Below are 22,311 nucleotides of genomic sequence, written 5' to 3'. Positions count from 1 at the left end.
CACATTGGGTCCATATCTACATTGAAAGGAACCTGCATAGCAGGCTGTTTGCGGTGGCAAGAACTGTAGGAAAGTGATACAAAACTTATGGAATTTTATAGAATGTCTAAAGTAGGTCCAGGGGAGGGGGGGGGCACAAAAATTTGGGATGTGGCAAATTTTTCCTGTGGAAACAAGGAACACCATTATGGAGTTATCAAATTTTAAATTGGCGGGACGGCAAAAATCCTAGTTACAGCCCTGTCCAAAGAAACATACAAGAAGAACAAGAACCTTCCCCTTCAAGGTCCAGCAACAGAATGATGACAACAGCCAATCAGATAACTCCACATCTCTCGGCCAATCAGGTTCTACCAGCATAACAACTGTTTACAATACGCTGCCAGCCATAGAATCAACTGACCAATCGCAAAACAATAGTGTAGTTCAAGCCACTTATGTGCATAAATACAACCTGAGACTCCGGAAAACTTGACTTTGATCCAGTTTATCAATTCTCCTGATGATGCCAACCACTAGTGTTGGGGAAACGTTGAGAACGGACGACGGTCTTTGAACCCGAAAAAACAATTTTTATACAAGAAGCTAATGGAAATTATTTCGCCAGCCACAGAAAAGCGAAATACTAACATGCGAGAATGCGTGGGTCCACAATTACATTGAGTTCAAGTTATATATATTAATTCAAATAAAATTAAAATTTGAACAATGAATAGAAATCATAATTTATTCAAACACAAATTTATTAATTTAGGAAAGGACATAAAAAATACTTTTTTTTTAGTACATAAAAAGTCAATATAATATTTCTGCAAGGGGCAAAAAAAAACTATGTTGGGAAATTGAAAGATACATAAAAATAAATTATATATTACACAAGTAGGAAAAAAATATTGATACTTAAAAGTTGAATAAAATTCACAAATCGGTATAAATTTTCTCCAAGGAGCAGCTAGATACCTACATTGGGAAATTGGGAAACAAGTAAGCAGAAGTGCACCATCTAATATTACAAACACAAAATGAAAAACATATGTTGGTCATTATCCCATAACTGGACAAGAACTTATCACAAATAAATGACCCATATAAAGGGATAAACAGGTCTGAAACATATTGTTTTACAACTTAAGTAAACATTCCAAAACCCATTGTTTGAGGCCCATGAAACTATTGTACTCAACCTCCAACACTTTTTTTTGGCTAGCTCTGCTAAACTTCAACACTAGCCTATCATTCAAGTCTGGTCCTGTTTGGTATATATGCATAGTCATGCATGGTCAAACAAGCGAATAGAATGCTTGGTTTCAATTTCAAAAAGGTTTCTTCTCGTTCTTCTTCTTTCACTTTTCTGAGGCTTATTTTGTCCTGGACTGGAGAATGCTGCAAGGTTTTGGGGACCATAACTACAGAGGGACATAGATTTGGTTGACCGGGGGTGTGCAGAGAAGAGCTACAAGTGCTCTTGTTAGTGCGCAAGGCTTGAGCTATGAAGAAAGACTTGATTCCTTGAATATTTTTAGATTGGAGGAACGCAGGTGTTGGGGGATATGATCGAAGTGTTTAAAATTTTCAAAGGGATGGATAGGATGGACCATGAGTCATTAATAGACCCTCAATCAATTGCTTCGACAAAGGGACATCAGTATCGTGTAGTGAGGGACAACTCCAGGTCATGGTATAGCAGGTAGTTTTTCCCATAATAGGGTTGTCAATAAACGGAATAGCTTACCTCTGGGGGTCGTTAATTCCAACACAGTTGACACGGTTAAGTAGTACGATAACATATTGGGATAAATTGAGAAGCTATCCATACTTAGTTAAGATAACCATAATCATCTTTTTTATGGACAGTGTTTTATGTATTGGTAAATTTAATTTTTTTTAGTGATATATGCTTTTATACTGGATTGTTATATTTTGTTTATATTTAATATCCATATTTTTTGAGGATAAATTTTTTCAGCCACCTCGTTGGGCAATTTGCCTGTTGTGGCTCTTGTATTTTTATAATTCAGTGCCGATTAATATAAAATTATTTCGAGAATGTACACGCAGAGCAGATAGAAAAACCGATGATGCATACAGATCATACATACTTCTTTCTAACAGGGTATGTCAATTTGAATTTGCTGGATTTGAATCTGGATTTGATTATGGTTGTCTTAACTAAGTATGGATAGCTTCTCAATTTATCCCAATATGTTATCGTACTACTTAAACGTGTCAATTGTATTGGAATTAACGACCCCCGGACGTAAGCTATTCCATTTATTGACAACCCTATTATGGAAAAAAGTGAATTTTATTCATGATTCAAGATATTTAAGATATTATTATTATATTGTATTATTATATTACACTGGTGAAATAAATTAAGAGAATTTGCATATTTTATCGAATTTCATGAAAAAAACTGAACTGAATGTAAAACAACTGCTTCTAGACAAAAATGCAAATCTTGTACGTCAAATACGTAAGCGTACACGTGTGTGTGTAGGCTGAGCCAGTAGAGAAACAGGCTTTATAATTGCGAGTAAGTTCGCTAGCACACCTCAGCGAATTTCTTGGTGTTATTTTGCAACAATCGATTAATTTCAAATTGTAACAGTAAAAATGAGTAACCACCAACGTTTGAATGATGGAATGAGGTGGCGAATTGTGGGGAGGCTAGAAGCAGGCCAATCTCAAGTCCAGATTTGTAGAGGGTTCAATTTAACGCCCAGCATCGTGTGTAACTTATGGAAACAGTTCCCGGATACCGGATCCATTGAGAGAAAGCCTGGACAAGGTCGTCCAAGAGCCACGACAGCCAGAGAAGATCGCCATTTGTCGATTATAGCAAGGCGTAACAGGACTGCCACAGCTTCTCAGCTCTCTTGTGACTTGTATGCAGCCACAGGAACCGGTGTATCAAGGGTGACTGTTTCCAAAAGACTTCATGAGAGAGGGTTGTTTGCAAGAAGACCTGCTGTTTGCGTCCCGCTCACTTTTACGGACAGGAGAATCCGTTTATCATGGTGCAGAGAGCATAGAGATTGGAGTATGTATCAATGGGCGGCCGTTCTCTTCACCGATGAGTCCCGGTTCAGCCTAAGCACCGATTCTCGGCGTACGTTCATATGGAGAGAACCAGAGACCCACTACCTACCCTCCAATGTTTGCCAAATCTACCATTATGGCGGTGGAGGTTTAATGGTCTGGGCAGGCATCACGTTGGTTGGCCGCACACCTCTCCATGTCTTTGAAAGAGGCACTGTGACTGGTTTGAGGTACAGGGATGAGGTCTTGGAGCCCTATGTTCGCCTTTTCAGGGGTGCAGTTGGCCCTGAGTTCATTTTAATGGACGATAACTCGAGGCCACATAGAGCTCTTCTGCTCGACTATAGAGTGGGGATTTTCTAGAGAGTGAGGATATTCGCCGGATGGATTGGCCAGCCAGATCTCCAGACCTTAACCCTATAGAGCATGTCTGGGACGCTCTGGGGAGGGAAATTTCAACACGCAACCCCCCTCCGGGAACCATCCAGGGAATGAAAACAGTGCTGTGAGACCTGTATATCTGTAAGAGGGGACCATTCCCCCTGTTAACCCATTTTTTTGTTTATTCTTCAACCTCTGTTTCATACCTTCCGACTCCAACAAGTGTTACGCACGATCATGCGTGTGTATTACAATTATTGAATGGTTATTTGTTTTGTATTGTATCTATGTATGTACATATCAAATTTAATTAAAATCGGTACAGTAGTTCTAGAGATAATCGACCAAGTCTGCAAATTCTCTCAATTTCTTACACCAGTGTAGATTATTAAGATATTTATGACAACCACATTACTATATTACTAGGTTATTGGCATTTGAATTTTGTGATTTAAATGTATGATGTTTAAAAAAATATTGGGTAATATGAAAAATTCAAAGATTCAAATTTCCCAATACCAATTACCCATTGATGTGTGCATGTATAATTATGTGTATGTGTACAGTTCTATCTCATCAGCAAATAAACAAAATAATATATTTTTTTGCAAAAAGTTTCCAAATCTCAAATTGGAGTGAAAAAAACATGGCATGTGACAATAGTTGTATTTAAAAAAAATCGAACTACTTATTTGTGACTTGTAGTCCACAGGTTTATTTTTCAGGTTCAAAACAGTGGGAAGTGACCCTATTCTCAGGTGTGAAGAATAATATCAATGCAAACAGGGGCATCAGAAGTGTTTCAAACCTGTGGGTGCTCGTTTTGAGCTTTACATAGACAGGAGTGGAAAATCTGCTACAATTTCAGATGTCTGCTTTATTCTGCTACAATTTTGACAATTTTCACTCGTTTGCTACATTCTGCTACAAAAATGCCGAAATTCTTTAATTCGGCACCATCTTTCACCAAAAACAAAATTTTCTATTAAGAAATTTTGAAGTTGTGTCACAATAAATGCTGACTTTTCCATGACATCATTTTACCTCCCTGCAATTCTATTTCTTTGGGCTACAAATGGAATTTGGAATTAGCTTGAGGTCTCTTTCGCCAGGATTCGGTGCCTAGGTTTCCAACAATGTATGAAATGGAGTCAGACTACGCGAATTGCTGCTCATCCACAGAACAAAAACATTCAATCGCTGTTTCCAGCTATTTTTAAAAAAAAACTAGGCTCCTTTAATTTATTTACACAAAAAATTCAATCCGAGTACATTTGTTTTCACTCCTTATCTTTAATTGATTTGTGATTGCTCCATGTATTTTATTTTCCAGCATATTTAACAGATTTTCAGTCTCTTGTTTTGCTACCAAGTTTTCTATTATTCATTTTGTACTATTCATTCTCTTGATGTCATTTCCTTTTATGCCATTCACTGGCATGTTTAGTGTTGTTCCATGGAAAATGCTTTCCAGTTGTGCATTAATTAAAATTACCTTGTCTAGACCATGGTTGTGGTTGGTTTGTTTGAAAGGTATTTGATGTAAGATTTCAGCAAAGCTTATTTAGGCAGACAAGCTGAGGTAAAACAAAAATCATAAAACTTTTCTTTAGGTACGTGGTAGACACCCCGATAATGAAAATAATAAGGTAACAAGCTGGCATCCCTCGCAGCTACAGTGACCATTTTTGTCACATCATTATCATATTCTGCATATCAGGGGTAATTGTATTGGGATCTACAGTTTATAGCCGATTCCAAAACAGACACAGTTTCAGAGGATGGCAATCACCCCTTCCAAGATCTGAATACTATGAAAAACATTGGTCTGTATTGTAAAATATGAGATGATCTCACAAACCTATGAAATAAATCATCCTGGACCTGTCCTTTTTTTTTTAACGGTCATCCCACTGAGGCTACATTGCTTTGAGATAGAGCAGTTATACCAACAGGTATAGGGGCTTCCTCATCTAGGAATGTGGTTTTCCTAGGTCATTATTTTTTAAGCACACCCGGGTCACAATTTTTCACAGGTCCGTTTATTAAAAAATATATATAATAGCCCCTGTGCAGTCATGTGAAGGAGCAGGCAAGGCTTGAGACAGAATTCTCACCTGGGCAAGACATCATTTTGGTGCTTTTCTGACATATAACTGGGAGGGGGCCTGCGAAAGATCCCAGCCTAGGGGCTCATACCCTCACTCAGAATTTGATCCACAATAGTCAAATGAAGGCAAAGGAAAATTTTGGTTTTTCAATTGTCCGACCCCTGGAATACCAGAAACAACTTTGAAAAAATTTTCTTAATAAAAATTACCCCGTTAAATATCATCTTCACAGGATAAGTGATGATGGCTCACAAAAATAAGTGCTCTTTCAAGGATTAAGTTATCTGGCATTTATTAAGAATGGTAAAATAGTTCTAAAACAAAAAATTTTCTACTTCAAAAGTGGGACGTATGGTCACGCACATTTTGCACGAAAAACAATTATGTGCGGCTTTCTTCTGAAAAAAAATCAGGTTTATCTCCAGGTGCCCTTCACCGAATCCCTATCACCCTCCTGGCGGGGTCTCCAGTAGGGACGGTACATGAGGCTTCGCACCCGGGCGGCAGGTAAGCTCGAGCCGCCCCTGTATTTGGACTTCCTCCAAGATTGACACCACATCTTTAAAGTTTTTTTAATCGATACTGTAATGCTTCCTTTTAACTGCCCTATTACTGGCCAAATAATTTCAATGCAATTTTCCTATCCTGCAAGAACAATGTTGTGGACATTAGAAAAAAAATTCTAAAAAAGCGTATGACTACATTTAAAGCAATTTAAATTGGTTTATTAGAGACTCACTGCATTTGCTGATTTCTAAAAAAAGTGCAATAAATTCTCACGTAAGTCCATAACCCGCTCAATGCGTCTCTTTGTACTGTCAACCTAAAATTTATGGTTTTTAGTGTTGATGATACGCATGCGAAACCAATTCAGCGACGCGTTTTCACAATCTGCAAAAACTGCTTGGATTTGATAGTTGGAAATGTCTAAATGCCAAAGATTTGGAGTTCGAATCAAAATGAAAATGTCAAATAATTGAAATTGTGCTTCGTATAAATGAAATATTTTAATATTGAAAGCTATATATATAGAGATTAATCTCGTGCCCGTAGTCATACATCTCATAAATGTGAAATTTTTTCATAAAACTGAGAGTGAGGCACGAATCCCCTTGCGCACAAGTGGAATTTCGAGGCATTTATGCACAACCAAGCCTGTCTTTTCTCCCCACCCTTTCTTCCTTTTGTTTCCTTCCTAAATTTATAAAAGTAAAAAGGACATAAACATTATAAAAAGGACTGTTTTCAGATCAAATTGCTGAAGTTCAATTACTTTACTGCAAAAATGTCAGTTTTTTTTTTTTGGAGGGGGGGGGGAAATATAGTCAAACCCAAAGCGTATTAAAGACCCTTCATTAATACGCTTTGGTCAAACCCCATTAAACTGGAACTCCAAGAGACCCGAGAAATCACTTCGTAATAACGAAATTTTGTTACAAAGGAATTCCAGATTTTTATATTGTTCCTATGTGTAAACCTATCCGAGGGATTAGTAAAGTTTTCGTTAAAACGATATTTTTCCCATTGTAATGGCATTTGTTACAATGAGAGTTGACTGTATTTCGTCTCAAACTATTTTTTTACGTGCATATGCAGACTGCATGGGTAACAAGGCGTATGCTACTTTACTGGGGAGCCGTAAGTCTTAGATACATACCCAACTAGAAAAAGTATCCAAATCATGTATCCAACTCAAATATGTCATTCATGTTGTAAGGGGTTGTATAGTTATAAAATAAAAATAAAAAAAACTTTTTATGCCGTCCCCGTGTGCCAAAGAACCAAATTAAGAAGTTTTTGCTCTGTCTTTCCTGATGCCAACTAAAATAACTTCACGTTTCCAAGTGCAATATTCACCGAGATATGCGAATTCATTTATCTACTGTGTGTAGAGCTTTTTTCTCAAAAAGTATGAAACATACCCGAAAACATGCTTTAATCCTTTTAATTTTAAATGTCATAAGAAAAAAATAACAAAAGGTTTAAGGATAGTAAACTTGTATTTTTCACGTATAATGGTTGTACAAAATCAATTCCAAGACAAAAAATATGCCATACTTGTAGGGACAAAGTGAATAAACACATCAATAAATTAGGTGAAGAAACTGAATACTGTGAAGAGATGAACAGTGTTATTGATGTAGAGATAAGTAACTTGGAAATGTCAATTTCTAAACAAGAAACACTTGAAGAAATAAATTCATCTTTACAGAACATAGAAAAGAGTCATCAGTTAAACTTCATAAGGTAGCTCCACAGTGCAGGTCAAACTATCCCAAAAGAAAAGTTGAATCTGCCTATAACACTTTAAAATCAAAGGTTTGTGAAGTTTTGAAGAAGAATCACCAGAAAATGAATCTCAAAGCACACTTAATGAAAATATCAAACAGAAAGCATATGGTATGATTATTTTGATAGAGTTAATCTTCGAAATAAGACTCAATTTAACCATCACAACAAGGGGAAACTGAAACTTTTAAGTCTGGCCCCTGCTTCATGGAACAAGAAAAAAAATCTGTGAAGAATTAAATGCTGTGAGAAAAGCAGAAAAAGCAAAGGTCAGTTATTGTGTTTTTATTATAAAAAAAATCAAAAATTATATAAATTTCAATGATTTTTTTGCAATCTAATTTTTTAATTCAAAGGTTTAAATTTTCTTTCCTAGTCATAACTTGCATTTTTGTCAGCATTTTATTGAAAATTTCATTTGAATGTGATGAGATTTCATTTGAAATCTGCGAAGTTATGATATATTGTCATAAATAATATTGCTTGAATGGGGTTAGAAGACATTTTTTTCTCAAAATTTTTGAGATATGTACATGAAATTTTGCATGGTCAACAAGGATGGTAGAAGCAATAAACAAAAAATAATAATTTGAATCTGGGATGATAGGTTTCACTTCAGTATCTAGTTGAATGATTTGAAATCGGAGCGATCCAGTCTTATTTTGATGAATTTTGTGTTGAGAGTCAAAATATATAAATATATTGACAGTAAAAAAAAAACATTTTTTTTCTCCAGTCTCTCACTTTATATATGTAGGAAAAATTCAAAATAAAAGTTGTTTTGGTAACTGCTGTGCCTCTCTCTGGTCTAAAAATATGTTAGAAAAATTGTATTTTTTCTGACAAAAAATTCCACAAAAACAAAGTTTACATAATGTTTTTGCATGCAAATTTCAAATATGAGTGCATGAATTATTTTTATTCATATTCTGTATGTTTTTGAGAACACTTTAGTGAAAACTTCACTTCAATATATTGAAAATTGAAAAAGCCATTACTAATAAATCATAAACAAAAGACAAAAAGAGGTAATGTATATTGTTGCGCCTAAATTTTACTTTTATGTCCTGTATTCATATCCTATTCCAATTCATTATGATTGACATATAACGGGGAGTGCTCATGATCCGGCTGCAAGCCAAATGTGGCCTGCGAAGGGGTTCCTGAAGAAAGTTATCAATACACACAACGCGATAGCTACACCAGTTTCTAGCTTACGAGTGGAAAACCAAAAAAAAACAAAAACAAAAAAAAGCCTCCCAACTCAGAAGGAGCCCATAGAATCCTATGTTATAACCATAGCTTCTATCCCCCCCTCCCCACCTGGACCATTCCATCGCCCACTTTGGGAAACACTGCTCTAGCCTGTCTTTTCAGATGGTCAACCATATCCCAAAGCCTTCCACCAAAAAGCCCCCACTAATGCCAATAAGAAAATCTTTGTTGCATAAGATTCTTTTTTTGTCCTGTCTACTCATCCTACAGCAGGAAATCCCTCATTATTTTTTCTTCCTAGTATTCAAAAAACCTGCGTTGTAGAACGTTCTGTCGTTGGGGCCGTTCATCAGCAAATTTTTGGCCATTTTTGACCCCGCCCCTGCCAGCAAAAGTCAGTGAAACTCTGACCCCTCCCTACTTTGTCAGCAAAATTTCATCATCTCTGCCCCCTACCTCCTAACACATATTGGGGGATCAGATGCAACCTTTCATGCACTTCCAGATTCTATTTTTATCTTTCAAGTTATTTGACAGCAAAGGGAAATGACTCAGTCATATTTCAAATCAAGACATTTATTCAAATCACAAAAAGAACACGATTACAAAATTTAGTAAAGAACACCTTGCTAACGTTATTAAATTTTAGTATAATATTAAAAGACGAATATATATCACAAACATTTTCACATAACATTATTGCACTTATCTGATACTGGTCTGGAATTTTGGCATGAGACTGAAGAGCTCTGTTCCCACACAACTTCTAAAGTCCAACAGTTTTCAGGTGGACATCTTCAGTGAAGTTGACCCGATGGTGGCGACAGCATAACACACTGGAGATCGTATCACCACACATCAAGGCTCACTTTTTGGAACTAGCACAAAATTGGAACCAAGTAATGAATCTGGCCAGGCAAGTGATGTAAGTCCATAGATGAGACGTTGATCATCAGACATCAGTTCAGAGAATGCCAAGGGACTCAATTTGAGGGAGGATTGGAGTTAGGTCGCGACAGGGCATATGTTGAGGATAGCCAGAGTCGACCCATCCATTCGACGTGATTGACGATATCAATTTGATTAGCACCAGGGACACTAGGTGTTGTGACTTTCCATCGTCACTGGGTGTGCATTAGGAAAGCTAAATCACAGCTCTCATTTGAAATCACTATTAATTCATAAGAAATGCGGACCTGCCGAGACGAGCGCAAATTTAGAAAGACATTACAGGATATATTTCCAAGCCTAAAGCTAGATGAAGTTTCGTTACATTTCAGCTGATACGTAAAACACTAAACCACCACTGTGCTACAACATTGGAGAACTAAGCTCGTAAAACGAGTGAAATGAAATGTGATTGTTCAACAAACACAATCTGTACTTATACTGATCTTGAAATAAAATAATCGTGGTCCACTTGGACCACGGGAACACTTCATCGCAACAAGAAAAATACAGCATCATACAAAGTACATTTGGATATAATTTGCATATAGTTTCAGAAATATTATTGTAAACGACAAAACATCATTTGGCAACATGCCAAGTGCCAAGTGAACTGGCCAGGTTCACCCAACATGACCAATGATAATTGGGAATAATTTACCAACGTATGTTCGCAGCCATCCACCGGCAAACAAAATAATTTAATCATGCAATATTAAACTTAAAATTAACATACAAAAAGGACACGAAACCCCAATGAGACCAGGTGACACCTCTCCTGGGAGGCACCTACAGTATTAAGGAATTATAAGTTAAAAATGTGGATGAGAGATTAATTTTGATGAGACATTAGCAGCCCGACCTGCAGTCTCATTCTCGTCTAGCGACTGGAAGACCCCACCCTCCAGCCGAAAGACTAAGTGGACGTTCTAGCCCATACCGGAACAATGCTAACGAGACCTTCGGTGGTTTCCGGTAGTTAAGCAGTCCCTGGAGTCTAAAGGTAAGAATTCTCTCTTGATATTAAGATTTAGTATGAAAAACATGACCCGGAGACCGTCATGTTACACAGAGACGTACGTGGGCTCTTGTCCCCCTCCCCCCCCCCCCTCTGGACGATCAAAAATTTATTTTTTAATGCAAAAAATATTGTTTTTAAAAATTAAAATTTCAAAAAAAAAATCAAATGATCAAAAGAAAATATCTTTATATGTTATTATAATTTCTGTTAGCAATACTATTTGAAGGCTAAGAACTCTGAAGACTTTTTATTATCTTTTACCTTAATTATCTGACCCTGTGTCGGACCCAGTTATAGCAAGAAGTGGCCTTTACATGGCAAGTTTGACATGCGTATGTCTGAAATCAGGATGATCTTAATCCTTGAATGGACTTTGTTCAAGGCGTTCAATGAGGACGCTGATCAAGTACACGCGAGCACAAAATCTGATATGAGCATCGAGCACTCTGGGTGCTTCATGGTGCACTGTGGTACTCGGGAGCAACAGGTTGAAGATGCCTGCTCTAAAAGATAGCCCTCCAAAGAAGATACCACCCCTTTTTCTCTCGGCTGAACTCTTGTCTTTTTTTCCAACACCTTCAGTAATCTAAAATGAGTGCTTTACTTCGCTGGATGTATACTCACTTTCCCAACTCCACTTGTGACAATACTACACTCATGTCCATAAATTAAGGATAATTCAGAATCACACGGAAATCGAAATCTATGCCTTGAATCTGAGGATATAACCCGTATGGAATGGCCAGCATTCTCACCTGACTTGAATCCGATAGAGCATGTGTGGGACATGCTTGGCCGACGAGTTGCAGCCCGTCAACCACCTCCTACATGTGTACCGGAACTTCGGAGAGCATTGCTTGCTGAGTGGAGTGACCTTCCCCAAGATCAGATCAATAATTTGATACTCAGCATGCCTAGGTGTTGTACGGACTGTATTTCATCGCATGGGAGACATACAATGTATTAACCATCATACCAACCATGTAATAGTAAGTTTTTGTAAAGGAGATATTTTTTACAATTGCTCCAGGGAGCAAAAATCATAGTTTTTATGAATGGTATCATACATACACCATCGTTTTTGTTCTTTATCTTTTGTTTAATAAATGAGCTTTATGGATAAGTAACGTTTGTTTTGTTTCTGAACCTTTATCTGCCAGAGCTGGCATTATCCTCAATTTATGGACATGAGTGTATTTGCGTAGGCGGCGAGTAACAATGTAAAAACAAAGGTTAGATGATCATATATTTTTTTGCTTCAACAGCATTCTGTGTGGAAAGAACACAAACAAATAAAAATAAGCAATATAGTATATTAATTATATATTATTTACGATAGAAATGACACATGGCACTTCCACAAGTTTATGAAACAGGAATTTAAAAAAATGTTTTTCTCTACTCTCTTTCTATACTCAAATATTTGCTGCCCCTCCGAATTTTCTGCCCTGGGCTATAGCATGCTTACCTCCCCTGTAAATACACTACTGTGTATGTATATATGAGTCAGGCACTAAAAACACAGATGCTTGTATCCACGTCTTCATCGTAATGAAGGGAGAATTCATCTAATAGTTGTATTACCCTTGCTCTGGTTTTAGATTCAAAGTGGTTACGGAGAATTGTCCACACTTTAGGATCATCCATTATGGCACTGATGATATTACGATATTGCGGTTCCACAGCATATCATATGTTAGAGTACGCACGACCTTTTCTCTAGTTATAGTCTATTATTTCGTGACGAGACATTCCTTAGGCGATAGGCAGTTCAGAGTTCTCAGTGAAGGACCAGCAAACTCTGTCCATTGAGTAGACTTTGCTATTGTACTTCCATAAAGAATAACTTCCCAGGCTGAGCAGAGAGAACTTGAAGTCGTATTCCATCTCCAGGAACAATAAGGTTTGTCAATATTTTGGCGGTGGCTCCCTTCTGATGAACACGGGAAGAGCACTTGGAAAATTCCAAGTTCTCTTGGAATAGAAATTATATATTGAAAAGGGCTCAGCGAGTCAAAAAAGTTTGAGAACTGCTGTCGTAGAGTATGCATGACCTTTTCTCAAGTTATAGTCTATTATTTCACGACGAGCCATTCCTTCGGCGATAGAAGAAGGCGCATTTCTTGAGGTTCAGAGTTCTCAGTGAAGGACCAACAACCTCTGTCCATTAGGTAGACTCTGCTATCAACTATGTACTTCCATGAAGAACAAGTTCTCTCTGTTCAGCCTAGGATATTAAAGTCTGATTCCATCTCCGCGAATGATGAGCAAAAGGTTTCTGTCAATATTTTGGCAGCTGCCCCCTTCTGATGGATATGGGAAGAGCACTTGGAAAATTTATTTCAATAGCAGTATATATATAGTAGTAGCATAGAAATCACATTGAGACTACAAAATGTAAATCAATAAAGTTGAGATCAATACATTTAGACTACTGAGCCAGATTTTAGAAGTAATTTTTCTGTAGTGCCTCTGTAGTCTAGTGGTCTAGGGCATTGACCCGGAAAGTGAAACGACGTGGGTTTGATTCCCTGCAGGGGCAGTTGAATTTTCTCTTTTCAAAATATATCTTTGCAACAGCCAGTTGTTAAAAAAACCTTCGTATGGTAGTGGAGAGTGACGTCATCCTTGTATAAGTCACCATCTGGTGGCAGCGTCAGCAGTTGTGAGCTTGGCCGGAGTCTGGTCCGGCCGTCCATGTACAATCCCTTTCAGTTACACAAGCTCCAAGGAAAGATTGGGAGATTCGGTGCCTCTGTAGTCTAGTGGTCTAGGGCGTTCAGCCAGAAAGTGAAAGGGCGTGGGTTCGATTCCCCGCAGGGGCAGTTGAATTTTCTCTCTTTCCAAAATATATCTTCGCAACAGCCAGTTGTTAAAAACCTTCATATGGTAGCGGAGAGTGACGTCATCCTTGTATTATCAAAATATTCTCAATATTCAATAAATTAAAAGAAATGTATTTTCAATGTTTTATAGGTTTTGTCTGAAACATAAAAGATTGCTGAAATTTTTTGCTGGCATGAAGCACCCTATTCCATCTGAAATAAAGTCTGTCTATATTAAAAAAAAAATTATAAATATTTGAAAATATCTCTTTAAGAACTTGTACATGGAGCAATATTAAATCATGGCAGTTGAATTTTCTCTCTTTCCAAAATATATCTTCGCAACAGCCAGTAGTTAAAAAACCTGTAGTGATGGACAATGGTATAATCTATTCAATTTATTTAATTAACAAAAACAAATCACAAAAAATCACTACAAACGCATGGCACGGACATAACACACGCGAGCAACAACATGCCAAAACCACAACAAAAAACCAAGAGCCATATCACGACGGCTTTGACTTCTCCCCAATACAACGAGGAAAAATATTACATCCGGACGGATTTGACTTCTCTAAGATATTTACAGGATAGTCCTTGCGCCGCTGTGGTGGTCGAGTGGTCATAGTGACGGACTCGCATCGCGGGGACCCGGGTTCGAGCCCCACCGTCACCACAGTGGTGGTCAGCTGAAGTTGGTTTTCTGTGGTTCCCAACTTCGAGGCGCAAATGCGAGCCGATCTCCCCGTTAAAAAATCTCGCCACAGAGAGCAACAGACCTACAAACAGTACAAATATTCAGTCACGACACATCACTCACTTCACTTCTGAGATATAGATGGCAGCACTGAAAAATCATACACAACACTAGATACGCACTAAGACAGTTAGGTACACACACTTACACTTCCGGCACAACTCACTAGGTAGAAAATTGCCTATGGCGATAGACCTGAGTTGTGCTCGGTTAAAAAAAAAAAAAAAAGGATAGTCCTTGCAGTAGCCTCCCGCCAGCACAGCGAGATGATTGCTACACAAAGTGTATCAATTTTGATACTTCAAGTTAAATTTTACTTTGTGCCCAGATCTAGTCACCACCTGAGATTTCACATTGGAATCACTTGACAGAAGTACAGTCAGCTGTTGGAGATGAAGTAGTTGTTTGAGGTGAGATAGCGGTTGGCAGATCAGTGTCTTTCACCACATATGCAGGCTTGACACGATCAATATTCACTGTCACTGTACGACCTCGTACAGTAATTTTGAAAACTTTATCCCCACGAGAGACTACTTGATGTGGACCAGTATATGGAGGCTGAAGGCTACGACGAAGAGCATCAGTCCGCAAGAAGACATGTGAGCATGCCATTAGGTCTTTGCTGACGAAGATTGTTGTTGATCCATACGCCAGATTTGAAGTAGGACACAAGTTCTGCACAGTTTGTCGCAACCTACCAATGAAAGTCGCTGGATCTGGACTGTCACTGAGAGGAGTCAAAAATTCTCCAGGCACGCGAATCGGAACCCCATATAGCATTTCTGCTGCTGTAGCCTGGATATTTTCTTTCCAAGCAGCACGGCAGCCTAGCCGAATGGAAGGGAGAATTTTACTCCAACTTGTTGTAGCATGGGCCATGATTGCAGATTTTAGTTGCCTGTGAAATCTTTCCACCTGCCCATTAGCAGCTGGGTGATAAGGAGATGTGCAATGACGGATAGTACCAAGCCAGGGGATCAGAGCAGAGAAGAGTGATGATTCGAACTGGACACCTTGGTCTGATGTCAACCGAAGAGGAGGGCCAAAACGAGCAACCCAGCTGGCGTAAGAAACTTCTGCCACCGTGTAGGCGGAACTGTCCACCATAGGTACAGCTTCTGGCCATTTAGAAAAACGGTCGATCATAGTGAGACAGTACCGGAACCCTTCGGAGGGAGGAAGCGGTCCTACCAGGTCAATATGTACATGCTCAAACCTGAAACTACATGGCTGAAAAATGCCTGGCTTGCTCTTGGTGTGTCTGGAGACTTTTGACCTCTGGCAATTGATGCATTTGCGAGCCCAAGAAAAATTATCACTTCTTAACGAGGGCCACACATACCGTTGTTGTACCAACTTGGTTGAGGCTTTAACACCAGGATGAGAGAGACCGTGCAGCTTTTCAAATATCGGTCGACGAAAGTTGCGTGGGACGACTGGATAAATATGGATGATAGATGTGTCACAAAAAAGATCCAATGGAGGGCCGCCCACTGGGATGGCTTGAAATGTCAAAGAGGATGGAATGACGCCAGATATCAACTGTTGCAGTTCCTCATCTTTTGCTTGCTGTTGTGCATTTCCTTAAAGTCGAACATTGATGGTGTATTAATCAATGATATGTGTACTCTTGATAGTGCATCAGCCACTACATTATCTGTGCCCTTCAGATATCTGATGTCCATAGTAAATTGGCTAATGTAGTCCAAGTGTCTCAGTTGGCGTGGAGAGCACTTGTCTTCTTTTTGCATAAATGCATAGGAAAGTGGCCGGTGATCAGAAAAAAGCATGAAACAGCGGCCTTCCACCATATGACGGAAATATTTGATTGCCATGTACGCTGCCAACAGCTCTCTATCATATGCACTGTACTTTCGCTGGGCTGGAGATAAAGTCTTGGAGTGAAATGCTGATGGTTGCCAATCTTTTCCTACCTGTTGCTGAAGCACAGCTCCCACAGCGGTGTCAGATGCATCAACCACAATAGTTACAGCAGCTGTAGGTGACTGATGGTATAATGTGGTTGCTTCAGCCAGGTCATCCTTACACTTTTGGAATGCTTTGGTGGCCTCGTCTGACCACTCTATAGGTCTTCTATCATTCTTTGTGGCACCCTTCAATTAACTATTGAGCACTACTTGTGACTGTGTGGCATGAGGAATGAAACGCCTATAGATGGCCAGAAATTGACGCAGTTTCTTCAAGGTATCTGGTTTAGGAAAATTGATAATTGCTTACTTTGTCAGGAACAGGTAAAATGCCTTTTGCATCTACAGTGTGACCCAGGAATTTCACAGAGGCTTGACCAAGAACGCACTTGGAAGCGTTGACGAGAACACCAAATTTTTGAAACCTCTGGAAAACTTGTTTCAGATGGTCAACATGCTGACTTTCACTTTCTGAGTCCTGAGTCCACTAAGACATCATCAAAATATGGTATACAAAAGTTCAATCCTCTGAGAACATAATGTATAAACCGTTAAAAGGTTGCAGCCACGTTTGATAGACCGAAAGGCATGAATACAAACTTAAAAAGTCCAAATGTTGGTGTCACAGCAGTCTTTGGAATATCTTGCTCTTTTACTGGAATTTGATGGAATGCCTTGGCTAAGTCAAGCGTGGAGAATATCTGTTTGCCTTCCAACATTTGTACACAGTCTTGAATGTGTGGGACTGGATACCTGGCACCGTTACACTATTGAGCTTTCGATAATCGCCACATGGGCGCCAGTCACCATTGCTTTTCTTCACCATGTGAAGTGATGAGGCCCAACTGCTTTTTGATGGTCTGCATATTCCAAGCGCCACGAGATATTCAAATTCTTGTTTAGCAGCCTTCAGCTTGTCTGCAGGTAATCGCCTTGGCTTCGCATAGACCGGTGGCCCCTTCGTCTCGATGAAGTGTTGCACATCGTGTTGAACTTGTCGAGGACCCACGGAAGCTTCTGTTAGTGTTGGGAATTCTGCTAGCAGGTGATGAAAGATTGAGTTTCCATCCATGGACTTTGCTTGAATTTGTGGTGCAGTTGAGATTTGACCTTTTGATCAAAGTTGTGTTAAAGGATCAACCAGACATCCATCCTTGTCGAACATCAACTGACAGGCAAAAGTGACGTAGGAAATCTGCCCCAAGGATGGGTTGTGAAATTGCTGCAACATTAAATTTCCAGGCTGACGACTTGATTCTGCAGTTGTGGCAGGAATTACAGAGACATCCGCGCCTGTATCAATGAGGAACTTCATGGAGGATGATTGGCCGGACAGATAGAGACGGAAGCACTCGAGTTTGCCATCACTCTGAGCATCGAGTGACGCCCAGCTAGTTTCCCTGCAGGTTGAAACTACAAGGCTGGACACATTTGACTGCTTTTTCTTTGAAACGCGAATGGTACCAACAGTGCTGGTAGTTTCTGTCGCGACTTCTGGAACGCTGACGAGATCCGCTGCGATTTATTGATTGGGATCGAGCACGCGTTTCAAGACGTTCCAAACGGGAAGAAATATCCATTAGAATGGTCTGCATTTGTGAAGCTTCAGTTGACACCGCATGAACTGCATTGGAGCTTTCTGCGGCGGCAAGTATGGCATCGGCCATTTCTGCCAATTTATCCAGGCTATCATTGGATATTGCTAATATTTGCTGACCATTTGTAGGCAGCCGCTGGAGGAAAAGAGACTTCAAAATATCATCACTCACCCATTGCCAAGCTTTACTTCGCATTTCCAGGAGAAGGTGTGATGGTTTCCGATCACCCAGTTGCAACCCAGAAATTAGGTCGCGCAACCGCTGTTTCTCCGAGTCCGCATACTGCATGCACAAACGGTGTTTTAGCGTTGCGTAAGATGTTGCGGTGGGTGGACTGGCGATAATGTCCCCGACAACAGACAGCTCCTCGGGTTGCAGGGCAGATACGATGTGATGATACTTTGTCACCTCAGCTGTCACTCCTGCCAAGAGAAACTGACGGAACATATGCAGTATGGTCCGCCACGACTTTGGCGACTTTTTTCTCGTGATAAGTCGCCAAGACCGTCATAATGCTTCTCTGGGTTGCCGTATTTTTTAACACTTTTCCGGTTTCGTTGGGTGATACTAGATGGCGCTGGCTTCAACAAACAGGATTTTTCTTTTGTTCACCGCGTTTTTTCAAAAATTCTAGGCAGCCGTTGTTCCATTTCCAGCGCGTCTCTCTCTCTCTCTCTCATTATTATTCCTCCCTTCTGTAGCTCTAGTTATTTGGATTATCTACTGCTCAGGTTGTATCATACCATTTTATTATTTCGTTGTATTTATTAGTTATTCATCCATTGCCATGCCTTCTGTTTTATCGGTTTATTATTTAAAATGAACCTACAGAATTTTTCATGCCCGGACCCGTTTACTTAAAGAAAAGGGTCCGGGTTTTAATTTTAATGCATAAATATTTATTTATTCAACATGCCCGGATCCGTTTATTTAAAAAAAAGGGTCCGGGTTTTAGTTTTAATGCATAGAATATTTATTTATTTATTCAACATGCCCGGATCCGTTTATTTAAAAAAAAGGGTCCGGGTTTTAGTTTTAATGCATAGAATATTTATGCCCGGAATTCCTTATGCCCCGATCTTTTTATTATTAAAAAAATGGGCCAGGTGTAATTTTTTTTTAACTGATATTTTTTTATATTTTTATGCTTGGTGGTTTCTATTATGTTTTGCACGCTAATGTTTTTTTTTTCGGCGTCCGTAGTGTCTGACGGCCTTGGCGACTCTTCGTCGGGCCATCAGACATGTGTGGCGCCAAATAATCGCCACGTGGCGGACCATACGACAGCTGTTCCACCAGTTGTAGTGATGGATAATGGTATAATCTATTCAATTTATTTCATTAACAAAAAAAAAATCACAAAAATCACTATTAACGCATGGCACGGACATAACACACGCTAGCAACAACATGCCAAAACCACAACAAAAAACCAAGAGCCATATCACGACGGCTTTGACTTCTCCCCAACACAACGAGGAAAAATATTACATCCGGACGGCTTTGACTTCTCTAAGATATTTACAGGATTGTCTCTATAAACCTTTGTAGTTTCCTTAATACAGTTTACTATAGTGTATTAAGTAGGCCTGTAGAATCAAAGGAAAATGTATTTGTTTTCATGTAATATTTGGATAAAATACTGGTCTTGGATAGTTTGCAACAGTCTGAGGACAGTTTTTTTTTTATGCTTTTACTCTGTTTTATTTAGCAAATTTGGATTTTGATTATTTTTAATTAATTTTTTATGTGTTACTTTCATTTTAAAACAAATCCATTGATTTCCACGGTTTACGTTGGCTTTTTGAAGTTTTTGATAGTTAAGTACAATTTTGTATTAAAAAAAATCTATGTGGTCTGCCCAAAACCCTCAATTTTAATATACACTGCTCAAAACAATTAGGGGAGCAAGGAAAAAAGTGAAGAAAACCGTGCAAGACAGCCACGTATTGGCATACAATGGATAGTACACGCGTATCAATGTGCAATACAGAAAAAAGACGTAAAAAAATTTGGAATTAAGCTTTAATTCTTTGAAAATATGGAAAAAACATGAAAAGATGATTTAGGGCAACAATTTGGTTACATGTAAACGATAAAAAAAAGTACTGTTTAGATATGATGCATGAGTTTTAATAGGGCGTGTGGTCTCCTCGAACAGCTAAGACTGCTGCACACCTGTTTGCCATGGATGCGATGGGGTTATCGATCAGACTTTGGGGAATACTGCTCCACTCCTCAAGAAGTGCAATCTGCAAGTCTCGGACAGTAACAGGCGGCCTTGGTCGCGCAGCAATGTGTCGTCCGAGCATGTATGCTCGATTGGATTCAGGTCAGGAGAGCACGCTGGCCATTCCATACGCTGTATTGTTTCAGCTTCAAGCATGTTCTTCACCAGTGGAGCTCTATGCGGTCGGGCATTATCATCCTGGAAAACAAAGGAATCTCCAATGGCTCCAGCGTAAGGGATGACATGAGGTCGCAGTATCTCGTCTGCATACCTTGGGGCCATCAAAGTGCCATTCCGAATGATATGCAGGTCTGTACGTCCGCCTATGCTGATTCCACCCCATACCATCCAACCAGCTCGTCTGTATTGTGACCTTTCACGAACGAATGCGGGGGTTATTTCGAGTGCCCCTGTCCCTCCATACCAGAACACGTCGGGTGTCACACTCCAGACTGAATCGGGACTCGTCTGTAAACAGCACTTGGCTCCAATCATGTTGCTCCCAATCTCGATGTTCAGCAGCCCATCTTCTTCGGGCCGCACGGTGGCGTGGGGTCAACGGAATGCAGACCATTGGCCTACGTGCATAGAGCCCTCCCTCATGAAGCCGATTACGTGCTGTTTGGCTGGACACCCTTCGTCCTGTTGCCAAGAGCAACCGTCTTTGCAGCTGCGTAGCATTCTCTGTTCTGTTTCGACGGGCTGTTAACCGTATATACCGGTCATCAGTTGCTGTAGTGGTGCGTGGCCGACCTTGCCCTGGTCGACGTCTAACATTTCCTGTTTCTTGGAATCGATTCCACAGCCTTGCAACAACACTTCTGGCGACTCCAACAGCGTCCGCGACACTACGTTATGTTTGCCCGGATTCCAGTCTGCCTATAACACGGCATGCCATGGATTCCGGTAAATCACGTTGTTGATACATCCTCAAGTCACCTGGTCTCAAAAAAAAATACTGCACAATCGAATTTCACAGTTACGGCAGTAAAACAGACGTTTCTGCAACATCCCGATTTCTGCCCTTATCTCCTTTTTCTGGTTTTTGACGTCATGAACTTTGATTTGCATATGAAGTTTTCTTCTTCCGTTTCCTGCTAGGCTATAAATTATGGATGATTCATTTTATGTTACTTATCGGTATACATCTTTGCATAATTTTGTTAAAATCATGTGCTCCCCTAATTGTTTTGAGCAGTGTATATTGTCCCAAAAATAATTCTTTAGAGTAAAAAATTATTTTACAGACATGTTAAATATTCATTCTTGTGTAATATAGTCACTTCAAATATTACATGCAATCAGTGTGTGTGTATTTTCTGTGGAAATGTTTTTTTTTTTTGAAAAACAGTATTTGAGGTTTCTGACACTTTTTGACCACAGTTTAAACCATCAAAAACCTGCCAACCCTGGTATAAATAATGTTACAATTGAAAAAACTGTTGAATATATATAAAAAATACTTACAATTTGTGTCCATTGTTTCTTAATATTACAAGGAGTGAATCTGTGGAGGATTTTGCTGCTGTTAATATTCAATCTATTGAACAAGTTGAACAAGAAGCTGCTAGAAGTCTGCTACATTTATCATCGCTAAATGAAAATATGCAGCAGTTGTCTTCCGTTTCTAGTAAGACATTAAATTTATACTTTTTCAATTACATGAACCCAGGGCCGCAACTAGGGGGGGGGCAGGCAGGTCTGGTGCCTTAGGTGACAAAGAATCTAGTTGCGACCCTGCATGAACCTATGTTTGTTTTTTCTTATTTTTAATTTTATGGATATTTTTTTTTCAAATGTATTTTTCCCTTTTGCAACTGGGGTTTTTGGATGATGAAAATTATGATCAAATTATGACTTGTGCTTCTAAGAGTGAAAATGAAATGATCACTCATGCATAAGTGGATACAGGCTTTTCGAGTAGCAGTGATCACAGAGGTTATCAGTGCCTGTTGAATTTTAA

At 39.2% G+C, this 22,311-nt stretch overlaps 1 protein-coding gene across 2 annotated transcripts in view; it reads left to right on the top strand.

Moving 5' to 3' along the window:
- The window catches only part of shn (zinc finger protein schnurri), a 289,957-nt gene that overhangs the window by 191,590 nt on the left and 76,056 nt on the right, over positions 1 to 22,311 (top strand). For both annotated transcript variants that reach the window (XM_089237935.1, XM_089237936.1), the window contains exon 5: positions 21,848 to 21,978. In XM_089237935.1, the coding sequence (XP_089094061.1) occupies positions 21,848 to 21,978 (131 nt within the window). The remainder of the gene's footprint in view (positions 1 to 21,847; positions 21,979 to 22,311) is intronic.

The sequence above is a fragment of the Pholcus phalangioides genome, unplaced genomic scaffold, assembly GCF_987345545.1.
Source record: "Pholcus phalangioides strain wild (caught in Gottingen) unplaced genomic scaffold, Ppha-v1.0 ptg000010l_1, whole genome shotgun sequence".
NCBI lineage: Eukaryota > Metazoa > Arthropoda > Arachnida > Araneae > Pholcidae > Pholcus > Pholcus phalangioides.
The sequence above is the reverse complement of the archived record's forward strand: the minus strand, read 5'-3'. Positions and strand labels throughout refer to the sequence as shown.